The sequence below is a fragment of the Lampetra fluviatilis genome, chromosome 6 (assembly GCF_964198595.1).
Source record: "Lampetra fluviatilis chromosome 6, kcLamFluv1.1, whole genome shotgun sequence".
Classification (NCBI taxonomy): Eukaryota; Metazoa; Chordata; class Hyperoartia; order Petromyzontiformes; family Petromyzontidae; genus Lampetra; species Lampetra fluviatilis.
Window position 1 is genome coordinate 13,817,798 of NC_136280.1, and position 13,023 is coordinate 13,830,820.

At 47.0% G+C, this 13,023-nt stretch overlaps 1 protein-coding gene across 2 annotated transcripts in view; it reads right to left on the reverse strand.

Moving 5' to 3' along the window:
- Positions 1 to 249: 249 nt before the first annotated feature.
- The window catches only part of LOC144933179 (uncharacterized), a 39,512-nt gene continuing 26,738 nt past the window's right edge, over positions 250 to 13,023 (reverse strand). The window contains exons 9-13 of one of the 2 annotated variants that reach the window (XM_078857798.1): positions 11,600 to 11,879; positions 9,706 to 9,786; positions 9,194 to 9,286; positions 8,304 to 8,416; positions 250 to 7,226 (exon numbers count right to left, since the gene is read on the reverse strand). In XM_078857798.1, coding sequence (XP_078713924.1) covers positions 7,209 to 7,226; positions 8,304 to 8,416; positions 9,194 to 9,286; positions 9,706 to 9,786; positions 11,600 to 11,879 — 585 coding nt within the window. In that variant the 3' untranslated portion in view covers positions 250 to 7,208. Of the gene's footprint in view, positions 7,227 to 8,303; positions 8,417 to 9,193; positions 9,287 to 9,666; positions 9,787 to 11,599; positions 11,880 to 13,023 lie in introns of both variants that reach the window. The other variant, XM_078857797.1, reaches the window with a different exon arrangement.

Sequence of the window (13,023 nt, forward strand, 5' to 3'; positions counted from 1 at the left end):
CAATGTCAAGGTCCTGTGGAGGCGTTTTATCATGCCATCTGTCTGAGGATGGTAAGGCGACGTCCAAATCTTTTTCGTGCCCAGCATGTTGCACACCTCGCGCAGCAGCTTAGAGGAAAAATTCCTGCCCTGGTCTGTAAGGAACTGCTCGAAAGCCCCTTTATCCATCACATAGCTGTGCAAAAATGCATCGGCTATAGACGCAGCTGTCTGCTGCGTCTATAGCCGATGCATTGACCACCGGGAAAAATATTCCACCCAGACAAGGAGGAATTTATTCCCTTTTTGCGTACAGGGGAAAGGTCCCAGAATGTCAAACGCGACCAGCTCATAGACACGGGACACTGTGATGGACTGCAATGGGGGTTGACACTTTTTGGCAGGTGGTTTCCGGCGTGCAGTCGGTGCAACCCATAACAAGGTGGTACACATCCGACATTCCCAGCCAAAAAAAGTCTCTTTGCAGGGTTAGCAATGTTTTTCGAAAGCCGAGGTATAACAATTTCTCTTCGTATAGCACCTGCATTAGCTTACCCCGCAGGGCAGTGGGAACTACAATGCCAAAACGCTGCAACCCTTCGTCTCACCGTATAGGCAGTCCTTCCCGAAGGACAATCAGCGAGACTATCACGGGGCCAGGTTTTCCGTGCTCCTGCTCGGCACGCCGCCACAATTTCAATAATGAAACATCCTCCAACTGCAGCTGTCCCCACTCTGCATGCGTGAGGTGTAATGCTTTATCCCTTTTCGCGACCTCCCTGACAGGTGCAGCGTCACTTAACATCGCCATGACATCTAACGGCTTTGCCACCGGCAGTTTACACCGCCCCGTACCCAATGAACATGTACGCTGTTCGCTCCACAGCAATCGGGATTACAGCATTACTGTGCCATAACCCCTTTCGATAGACCAGCCGGCATGAAAGCTGGCTGGAGGGCTGGTCTACATGTAGGGAGTACTGGAGGGCCGCGTGATCCATGCGGACCACGAAACCCCTCCCGTAAAGGTAGTGTCTGTACTGTTGCAAAAATGTACAATGGCCAACAGTTCCCTCCGTGTTATGCAGTAACGCTGCTCCGCGGTCGACAGGACGCGATTCCCATATGCCACCACTCTCTCCACTCTGTTCTTAACTTGACAGGACAGCCCCGATGTCCGTGTCACTCGCATCCGTGTCCAAAATGAACGTCAAGGAAAAACTTGAATACTCAAGGGAAGGCGCGCTGGCAAGAAGTTCACGTAACGCAACGCGGCCTCCTCCTCCCATCTAAACTTCTGGCCCTTCGCAGTCAAAGCATGGAGGGGTTTTTCAACCATTGCGAATTGTGGGATGAACTGCCGGTAGTAGGACGCAAACCCGACAAAACTGTGCACTTCCCCCACCGACTTGAAATATGGCCAGTTGCGCACGTACACCGTTTTGTCGGGGTCCGTCGCTATTCTGGAATCACTCCCGATGTGACCCAAATATCGCACCAATGTTTGCAACAAATGGCACTTGGCGGGTTTTAATTTGAGATTAGCCAACCGTACCCTAGATAACACAGAACGCAACTGTTGCAAGTGCTCCTCAAAAGTGTGGCCAAACACAATGACATTGTCAAGATATATGAGGCACGAGTCACACTGCAGGCCTGCCAGAACCAATTCCATTAACCTCTGAAATGTGGCAGGGGCCGAATACAACCCCATCGGAAGGCAATTAAAGTGGTACAATCCCTCGGGTGTTCGGAATGCTGTTTTCAGCTTGGATGACTCATCCAGGGGAAGTTGCCAAAACCCGACAACAGGTCTAAAGTTTAGAAAAACCGAGCGCCCGACAACGCATCCAGGGAATCGTCCATTCGTGGGAGCGGCTATGCGTCTGTGACTGAAACTTTAACAAATTTCTGAAAATCAACGCTAAACCGCAGGGTTCCATCGGCCTTCTTTACCAGCACCACAGGAGCTCCCGAAAGGCTAGTGGAGGGAGAAATAATGTCTGCCGCTAACATTTCCTCCACTGCCTGCTGTATATTTTCTTTTTCCAGCGGGCTCAACCTATATGGGTTTTGTCGAATAGGGGCTGCATTTCCCGTGTCAATATGGTGTTGCAGCAAGGAGGTACGGCTGATGTCAAATTTGCCTTTACTGAACACGTAATAAAACTCCCGCAGTAGCGATTGCAACTGAAGCCGCTGCGCACCTGGGACAATTTTTGGTTCTCATCACACAATTTGTCCATCCATTTCTCGTCGTCCTCAACTGCCTGCTCTACCACGCCTATAACTGCTTCCGCGGAGGTGTCGACAGCCTCGCTACCCACCGCTGCTGCATGGGCCAGCACCGTTAATGCCTGAACTACAGCTGGTCCTACACCCACATTAAGGATCTGTAGAAACGGTTGCTGATTCCCCCGCAAAATTGTTTGTGCATCAACCAGCATCAGCAGGATCTCTAGAGATTCCCTTACCAGGGCCTGAACTGTGACATTCTCCACCGCACGCTGATGCAGGGAATCTAAAAAAAAAACTCGCCGCTCCGACGGCATCTCAACACACCCCCGGTGGGGAAAAAATTTCAGGGGCATCTCAAAAAGTCAGTGCCCAAGAGGTAAGGCACCGCCAGCATCTTTGAGTTCACTACTGGTCCTGACATCTCAATTTCCACAATTTTGATGCAGCCCTCTATCTGCCCCACAATTCCCATACTCCCTCCATTAGCCGCCACGCACGCATTTACCACCGGGCATCACACGATTTATCAATGGCAGCAATTCCAAATTACTTTGGATATAGTAGCAGCCGAGGCACCGGTGTCCACCAAGACACGTACTTCCACCCCCTGGATGGACCCGGCTACCGCCGACGACCCTGCTGCGGCTGCTACCACTCGGCACGCCAGCTTTCTCCACTTTGAGCCTGAATTCGGCCACCCATTTGCCGGCTGCACTTGCCAGTCGCCTGCCATACAAGGGGACAAGGGGTAGAGATGATCTCTGAAATGCGTGACGGCCTAGATGCGTAATGTGATTTTTGCGGCCGGGTGTCTTGATGCATCACGACTGTCGGGGCTGGGCTGTAGTTGGCGAAGGGACAGAGGATGTCGGCGATGCCGACGATGTCCGGGCGTCATTCTGGCACCCCCGCGTGAAGTGTCCAAGCTGCCACAGCGGAAGCAGGTGACTGTGGATCTCCGCAGCGGAGGGGTCGCTTCCTCCTGGGATCGCCACTCCCGGGATCGTCGCGATGTCTCCTCTCGCCGCCGGTCCCATCCGCGTACCGCTGCCACCACCTCTCCCACTGGCTCCGGACCTTCCTCCGCTGGCCCCGCGGCGGCCCATGTTGATCGGGCGGCCGTGCCGTCACCTGGCCCAGGTTCCCCGGTCCACGCGGCCACCCGAGACCACTGCCGCATGACTGTGTGTCCTCCTCAGCCACCGGCAGCACAACACCCATCTTCAATGCCAACCCCATCTTTTCCAGGCTGACACCTCGCTGCCGGAGTTGCCACCGACTCTGCTGCTTCCCACACAGCCTGCGAAATGGCGGCCGACGGTCGTGTCGCCTCCCGCAAAATGGTGGCCGACAACCGCGCGGCTCCCAGCGCGGAACCCCGGCTGCAGGTGGCCATTCTTCTTTCTCCGGCGGGACCTGCAGCACCCTCTCGGCAGCATCTCCTCTCGCTGCCGTGGCTCCCATCATCACCATGAGCTGTGCGATGGAGTGGAGTAGGTCCACCTGAGCCGCCAACTCCCGCCACCCCTCCGTGGCGTGTTGCTGGGGAGGAGCGGCTCCCTCCTACGTCTACGGCGCTGTCCATCCTGCACCCACGGGGTCGGTCACCGGGACCCCGGTTCCCGGGGCTGCCTGGGGGGTCTGCTGGTTGTCGTCCTTATCCAAAGATGCTACAGGTGGGTTTATACATTTTAAATTCTTAGACAATTCTATTTTAGCCTCTCCGGACACCAGATGTAATGTAGCACTCGGAGATGATGTCTTGATGTTTTATATTTATTTAAGTGTCACAGAAGGACGTAGGCTGACTATATGTAGCTACTACACAACGCTCCCTATACAGCTGGTTGACTATATAAGGAGACGTCGATGATCGTTGACTTAAACAAATTAGACGACAGCGATGATCGCAGCGACGACGATCCGGACTTCACTCCCCACGGCGGCCCCGAGCCCCGTTCCTCCGCTCCCCTCTATACTCCTCTGAGCTCAGCTCCCGCCCCTCTCTCGACAAGTCTCTCTCGCAGCTCTCCTTGCTTGGCTTACTGTCTCGGAGCCCTGCCCCCTCCTGTCACTGTAACCATCACTAGTGGCCACTAAGCCACGCACTGTCCTTACACATATAAAAAACTTTATTTATTCATCAGCCACTTTCATAAACTAAAGGAAGGCATTTCCAAGCCATCATCATACCCCATGATTCTGCAATGACGCAATTAATCTCAACTTGATTTATTTGCTCAATCTCCACGGTGGTTAACCTCGTGGATGTTTGCTCCTTTGGCTAATATTCTGTCAGCAGATGATTAAACCACCTAAATCAATTCACCTCCATCAACTGCTTTTTAATTCATCCAACACAAGTAGGTCTAAAACATGTTTTCTAACTCCCAGCCAATACTTTACAAGCACTTAAAATGTGTAGTCTTTTCCTGCCAATTCGGTGATCATACTTTCTCAAGTGGCGTTCCCACGTTATGGACAACATTACATAAATTCCACACCAGCCTTCAAAGCAACAACAGCATAGGAAGACAATCAAAATAAACCATAATGCAAAGCTGGAGTATTACAGAATTAACAATGATACTGTGAGGCTCGACGTCCACCCCATCGCCCTCACGGGGAGGGTGGGACGCCACCCTCTCCTCTTCCCTCTCATCCACCTCGTCAGACCATGCCTGTCTGGCACACGCCGCCTGGGTAGCTGGCGCCCCCATTAACATCGTTTCGATAAGACATGTTGGCTGACTGGGGCTGCTCGCGATTTGCGCGCATCGCGCCACACCCCGACGTACGTCAACACACACTACTCGATGATGTCCACTCACACGACTCGATGATGTCCACTCGCACTCCCACACCGAGCTAATCACAGCACTACACTCCGTCTCATGGCTCTTATGTCCTCACATCAAAGGCTTGGACCTGTGATCTCTGCACAGCCAATCGTGCGCTTACTTGCATCTGTAAATCACTCATGCCTTCCATTGGGCTCCTTGTCCTGCCGTTTCACTCCACCCCTACCCAGCGCTATCTCTTCGAATATATAACTCATCATGGGGGACCGGCAATTCTTTGTGACAACATACTGTGACACGGTTGCCTTCGGTGACCTCCCCCCTTTCCTCCTGAAGACGATCGCTTGTGTTGTGATCGAAACGTCGTGGTTTTTTGTTTATTTTATTTTTATTACCGAAAGAACCAAGAATAAGTATACATTATAGACTGCCAGTACACTCATCAAACTTAATAACCAGGCTACAGTCTACATTACAGACTGCCAGTACACTCACTCCGATTAAGAACCAGGCTACAGTCTACATGAATAGTTTTTTGTTATTATTTTCATAATTTTTTCACTTTTTTTTTTTTTTCTATCTACATGACTTTACCAGAAAGAACTAAAGAATATGAATTCCTGCAGTCACGAAAGTTTCAAGTCAAAATGTAACATACTAAGGAGTCCGACTCCACCTGCGCCCACTGTTAATTATCACCTTGAGCTCAAGCAAATTGGTCCCAGATGGTCAGGAAGCCTTTGATCATTGTCTGCAATGCCATGGTTTAAAACCCGCTTAGCCAATTGACCTCATCAGGACCTATTGTGTGGGTGCGTCCAACCGATAATGGGGGGGGGAAGCAAGGGTTGAGGGGGGCGCAATGGCCGTCTAGAGGATGATGCCATATGTATTGTGGGGTGTGTATTTCATCATGGGGAAAAGAGGGGGAGAGGTGGAGGTTTGGGGTGATGTCGCCAAGCTGGGTACCAGCTGATTGGCGGCGTCTCCCGTGGCGCCACAATACATTTTATAATCAACAATTTTTTTTTTATTAAACCAAGATTAACAGTTAGAAAACAACTCAATTATCACTCACATGCAACACAAAAGTCACATGGAATGGTGCACTTATAATGAACAAGCTTTCGCAGGCGCTTGTAATCCAAGGGCAATATTTACACTTTGATTGGGCCACGGGTATTCTTTTAACTCCTGACATCTGCAGTTGTGTGACGAGAGCTAGAGGAAGCGTGTCCCAACCAGAAATACCCCACCCACGCTTGGGGTGAATGGTGCACCTTGAACGTAACAATGAATAATTTAAATTGTTATTTTTGTATGCTTTCAGGAAAATACAATTCAGCACTACTAAGGAGGAACATGTTTTTTTATATATAAAAAAAAACTAACCAGCAAGAGGCTTTCTTAGGTCAGGTATTGTCGATGAGAAAAAAAAACATCACAGCCGTCACTTCGTAATCTGGAATTCAGTTTTATATTTCAAACCTTACTGAAATTATTTGGAAGCAACTAAATCGGCTACATTGTGAGATTATTTTTGCTATTAAACAAAATAAACATTTAATATATTAATTGCCCATTGCAACACCGATTCCCCATTATAAAGGCGTAACATGAAGCGTCTTGTTCCATTTTCATAACATCGTTGATAGATAATGCTGAAAATATATCACAAAACTACTCTTGGCATCTCAAAAGATCTTATCACCTAAAAAAACTGAAGACTGCTGCATCCTTCATACTTACACATGCTATGTAAGTGGTCCACCACTTGACAATCATCGGATACAAATTTATACCAAATTCAGCTCTCATGAGCTGGCTTAGGATAATTAAATAGAACCCATTGAAATCAAACTTCTGCGTCGTTATAACTTCTGCGTCGCACCTCCGATTAGCATGGTTGGATTTTTACAGTGCGAAAGAAGTTGAACATACATACATACATAAGTGGCTACGCGGAGTTCGCTACAACTGATTTGGTCACAGATGTCTGTCAAGATTGAAACTCAGGATCTCCTTAGAAGTGGACACACAACGCCTCTTTTCCAGTACCACACAACCACTCCATAGCCATGGTTAACGATTTGCATCTCAGTAGTCTGGTCTTGTCCAGGCCCAGGAAGAAACTTAACTTTTCCTGTGACTCTCCCCGCCACTTCTTGTGTTGGCTCCTTTTGGACTCCTTCACTGAGGTTCTTTTTTCTAAAGGCAGAGACAAAAAAGAGGCAACACATCACTGTTTCTGAAACAATCTGGAGGATGTTGGCAACTGCACGTTCTTATAATCATCGGAATTGTGCCGAGGCAAACTTTCAATCCAGTGGCGTGGAAGTCGGATGGATGCATCATGCAGGAATACGTATGCTGGATAAAATCTTCTATCAAGAGCCACAATGTGAATTACCCAAAAAAATTCCTTTTTTAGCGTAACATTTTAGCACAACTTTGAGGACAAATGTTGTGAGCAAGAATCTATTGCGACCGACTCAGCACATTAGGGTGTGATTATGGCCAACAGCTACCTTTGTCTCCCTGGGGCCCATGTTGACCTCATGAAAATCAAGGTTCTGGCTACAGCTACACGGATTGTTACTCATTTTTTAAGCTACGAGGGATACTGCAAAAACAATGCCTCTTTTTTTCCTCAAGAACTGTTTATTGAACTGATTAAAAATGTTGGATTCTAATTTTTGGAAAAATTAAGAAACATTTGTCAGATGGAAAACTCCCTCACATTAAACACAAAACTAGAGCACATACAAGCTGGAGAATATCAGAAGCCACTACACAATTGGGGAGGACCATGCTGCCCCATCCACCATACAGCCCAGATCCAGTACCATCAGGTTTCCAGCTATTTGACCCACGAAGATAACCTGTGGTCAACATTCTGAAAATGGCACTGTATAGGATGCTGTTTGCAAATGATCACGAGACTTTGATCAACCCCATTACTGTGTTGGAATGCTGATCCTTATTACATATTGCTGCGAGTGCAGATAACTATAATGGAAACAAAGTTGAAATGTAGACATGTTCTAGACATTCTTATGAATAAATCTCCAACATTTAGTATCAGTTAAATAAAAGGTTAAAAGAGAGAAAAATTGGAGGCATTACTTTTGGAGTATCTCACATAATCCATGCAAGCTGTTTTAAGTACATTGCTGGGCCCAGTTACACCAAGCGTGGAGAAGTGCTAATACCCAGTGTCATTACAAGAGAGGCATCTGCATAACGAGACAACTCTCCCATTACTACTGTAGCCAAGAGACATGCCTGCAGGTTTTGTTGGTGCTCGTGTTTGTGGCAGTGCTTCCTGACGAACTCTTCCTTTGCGAAGAAACTCCAGCACAGTTTGCAATAGAAGCCCGGCAGCATGAATTCCACTCCTACAAAAAAAAGTGGCAGGGGGCGAAAGTTAGTGAGGGGGTTCATTAAACCCAGAGTCGGTTAACCTATGTAGTAGCATAGCGCTGGCTGCTGGCAAAAAAGGGGATCTGCGGTGTACGGCAGTACTGACGTCAGCAGGCCATGATATACACGAGGGGGATCTAGGGGAAAGGTCACAGAAGGGGCCAATCGAGAAGCCTCGGGAACTCGCTAGTAGGTTCCAGAAAGGGGGCGTGGCTGGGGCGGAGCGAGGCCACGCTGAGTGTATGAGGGGCCCCTGTAGGAGACCTCGTGGCTGTTGCTGGAAGTGGGATCCCCGTCGTGCTGCTCAAGTCCATCGTCACCATTCTTCTCGCCGTCGTCACCATTCTTCTCGTCGTCGGCTCCATCTTCACCATCCCGGGGCGCCACTAGTCAGAGAGCCTACCAACTGTTCTAAGTAGTGCCACCGACAATAGACGGTGTTAATAATAGTGTTTATCCTGATGGTGCTTGCTAAATAAAGAAGTGCCTCCAGGTCTTACTGTCTCCGAGTTCGTCACTGCACCTGTTTAAGGATGGTGTGAGCACTCACAGGAACCGAGCACCTTCATTCATAAACACAATATGCACTGGGAGATATTCCACCCAGCTGCTCCTTATCTGCAGTGCAGCTACGCTGGGCTGTAGGGCCTTAAGCGAGTGGGTCTTGTGAGGCCCCACTTGTTCAGCAAAGACACTAAATGTTATGAAATTTTGGTCACCATAGGTGAATATTTTTTAGGAAAGATACTCACCAATGGGGTCTATATTCAGGGGAGGGGGTGTGTCTTTTGCCCGAATTTTGGCTTTCTTGGAAACTGGCTTCTCATTTTTACCTTGTTCAGCATCTGGAACAAGATGGGGTAGGTTGTTACATTGAAGCACGTCTTTTGTGATGACTGCACGAGGCAATCCTTTTAATACAAGCCAACAACACCACATTCACTCCAGTGCAGCAATAGTTTAGTTCACATCGGCGAGTACCCCGGTTCAAATCTAACGTATGAAGATGGGCTTTTAGTGCACTAATGTGCGAGGTTCTGAGACCACCAATGTTGCCAAACATTAATTCACGGATTGCTGCCGTGTTGGGCGACGGCTTAATCCATTGGTGCCTGCCCAGAGTTGAACCCAGGCTCTCAACAATGCTTGCCCACTGTGCTGATATAGTCATTAGCTTCCTCAGTCACCCTGGCAACCGTATGGACGTGTTCACTGGTTCGCCTACCCGATACAAGGGTTGGACGTGCTTCCCTCCAAGCCTCACCTCCACGTTTCTCACCATGGGCCGCACCACGTTTCATCATCAGCTTGTTCTCCTTGGGTGCTCGTGCATCATTGCTCGTTTCTGTGGAATATCATAATTGTCCAAGATCAATTCACTCCTGGATGAAGGTGTTTCCAAGCCGTTGCCATCTCTTAAGGATTCTGTAAGGTAATACTCCACCCTAGAACCTGAACTAATTTAATCGCTCCATCTCATCGGTGGACGCCCCCTCAGATTCGTTCTGCTTCTTCGACGCCAATTATTCTGAACCTCTGGCCCATCATCCCTTCTGGCTACATGTACCTCCCAAACCCACTTTTGCTTAACAGTTTGGATTATATCCGTAACCTACGTATATTTTTTTCTCAATAAATGTGCTCCTCTTTCTGCCTCTCAATGCAATTCCAAGCGTGCATCCTGTCCATGTTTTTGTACACTTTTCAGTGTTTCTTCTACTGTTGATGTTAACGGACACGTTTCATGTCATGGCAAGTAGATACACCCTGATTAAATAAATCTTCTTCAGGCTCATTGCTGTTTCTTTTCATCGTCAAGTTAAGATTTCCCAAAGTACTACAAAATCTGCTATGGCACCACTCTTAATTTCCATTATTTCGATTCCAGTCCACCTACAACAACGGTCCTAGTTTAACACACTCTGCTGTATCCAGTTTTTGTCCCGACAGAAACCTTAAAATTTCTAAGTAAACTTGCCGTACATGACAATAAAAATGGGAAATACACACATTGTTAAAACATGTTTCTAAAGCTCATCCTGGGACTGCATACAAGGAGTCCCCCTCTAGAAATCTTGAAGTGAAGTAACAAAGCAATAGTACAAGTCTTCTTTGCTACATCATTAAATGATTAAGTGTCTGCAGGTTCGACAAAAACCAAATTGACTTCTGTGATCAAACACAGCAACTCTGCAGATGAGCTTTAGGAAGTTTATCTCGTCTTTGGAGTTTCCAATTAATCCTGATAATCTTCTATATGGCAGCTTAGCCCAGGCAGCTCGTAAACACCCAGAGCTCAAGAACACAGGATTTGAAAGTCCAGTATGCGGTTTTATAATTTATTTTAATATAATAAATCAGAGGATCACTCCCCTGTGCAAAGGGTGAATGCACTGTGCAACCTGGAGGGAATTGGCCAATTATCACAATGCAAGACCCTCTTGAAGAGCTGCCTTGAGACTAAATGAGTATTTCACGGATCAATACATGACATAATTCCATTAAGCCTACGATTTTGTCACGGAAATTTGTCTTGAATTTCACAGCTGAAATGCAGGAAACCCCCCCCCAAAAATTCACAGAAAGAACAATGAATAAGGTGGAGTGGTGCACCCTTTCCCCCGCACCACCCACGTGTGCATATCTCTGTATCTGAGGCTGTATCTCTGCATCTGTGTATATGCATGTCTCTGTATGTATCTCCATAACTTTGTGTCTCCGTTTCTCTGCGTGTACATTTCCAAGTCTCTGTCTGTGCATCTGACTCCCTCTGTGTACCTCCACAAGCCGATTTGCTCATGGTTGCCAGCACTGTTCGATTTCCCCATAGTGCAACCTTGGAAGTGCCTAAGCTAAAGTGTGTTTCAACAGCCATTTCCAAGATTTCCCAGACTTCAATATTCAAACTAATGATTTTCGTGACATCCATGACAAAATCGTTGCCTTAATTATAAACACAGTGAGAGCTTGCAGTTGTAAAAACATCTTCACATTTTTCCTCAATCACTTTACATAAAACACAGAATAACTATTTTTCTCCAAGGAACTATTAGGGAGTGTGAGTACAGGAGGAAGCCTTTCCATAATAAAAAAACTTATGGATGCAAAACGTACTGGGTCTGAACATCAATCATGAGAAATCTTAACGCAGGTCACACCTCCGAGTGCCTTGGCTGTGGGCCCTTTCTGCAAGCTATGAACGGCGCTCTCTCGTGTCAGACACCCGTGCGACTGCCGTCTTTCCACTTCCTCCGCTGTCTTCGTCTCTCCACCCGGCACATCGTCGTCTCTCTTCTTGTTCGTCGAGGCTGACGTAGTCGTCACCGTTGTATCTCCCCGGACGCCGGCGTGCCCGTCTCCCGGAGCTTTGCTCGTTGCGTGTCGGGGCTGGACGATCACCTTCCCCGGACGCCTGTTCCGAGACTCTGCTCCTGCCACCTTCAACGATGATGTTTCGGGTGAATACACCCTTCCTCGTATATATTTCTATTCTCCTTATGTCTCTATTTTATATATATGTATATGTATGTAATTATCCTTTACTTAACCGGGAGATGAAATGTAAGCCCATTGAGACGTATGCAACATCGCCTCATTTTAAAGGGCAACGATCGTGGTTAAAAAAATAATAATTGCATGTAACAAATCTACACCATGTTTTACATTCATTTAATAAACATTTGTGAGTAAGACTAAGTCAATGAGGTGCATCACAATCCAAAAAGTTAAATATACAACATATAATTTCTGGAAAGTGGCTAGATTAAACAAGTAGAGGCAAAGAAGAGCAGGGATATTGTATAGTCTGTCTATATCTCAAATAAGCACCTCCGATTAGCATGGATGGCTACATACGGTGCCAAAGAAGTTCAACATACAAGCATTGTACATATTTCAGTCACAGGCTGAAGTAATAAGACACTTACTTCCCCAATGCACAGAAGCATCACCATCAATCACAACCGACTTGAAAACAATTCTTGATTGGGGTGACAATAATAACCTGGTCACGTTAAACTGAACAACCCAGTCAACGATCATATCACGTATGACTGGCAAGTCCATAGTTCCTCCCATTATATTTAACACTGATATACTTGTATCCATTGTGTAAACCTTCTGGGTACAACAACCTCAGCCAACATGTCATAGAATGGCTGTATAACCAATCTGACTAAGAAGGCATCAAATAAGCTAGGTTTTCTTTTCCCTGCCAATGCCTTCTTCAACTCCGAATAACTACGACTGCTGTACAAAGCACTAATTGGGCTGCTGGAATCCTGCCACTGTCATACCTGGTATGAAGCATCCAGTTCTTACTTGGAATTAAGCCGCAAAAATAAGAAAAATTAAGCCTCGATACAAAATTTAGGGCAATCCTATTTTTTTGAAAATAAATATGGCATCACGGTGTAGTCGCATCACTAAAATTACACCACAGGAAGTGACATCACTAAAATCACATTATGTCCATGCTCTTACTGCCAAAAGTCTTGTCAGGTGGCATCGGGTGACATTACTTTTGTAAAGACGAAGACGCGTTACAATGATACACAATGTACAAGATCCAAAAGGGATGTGA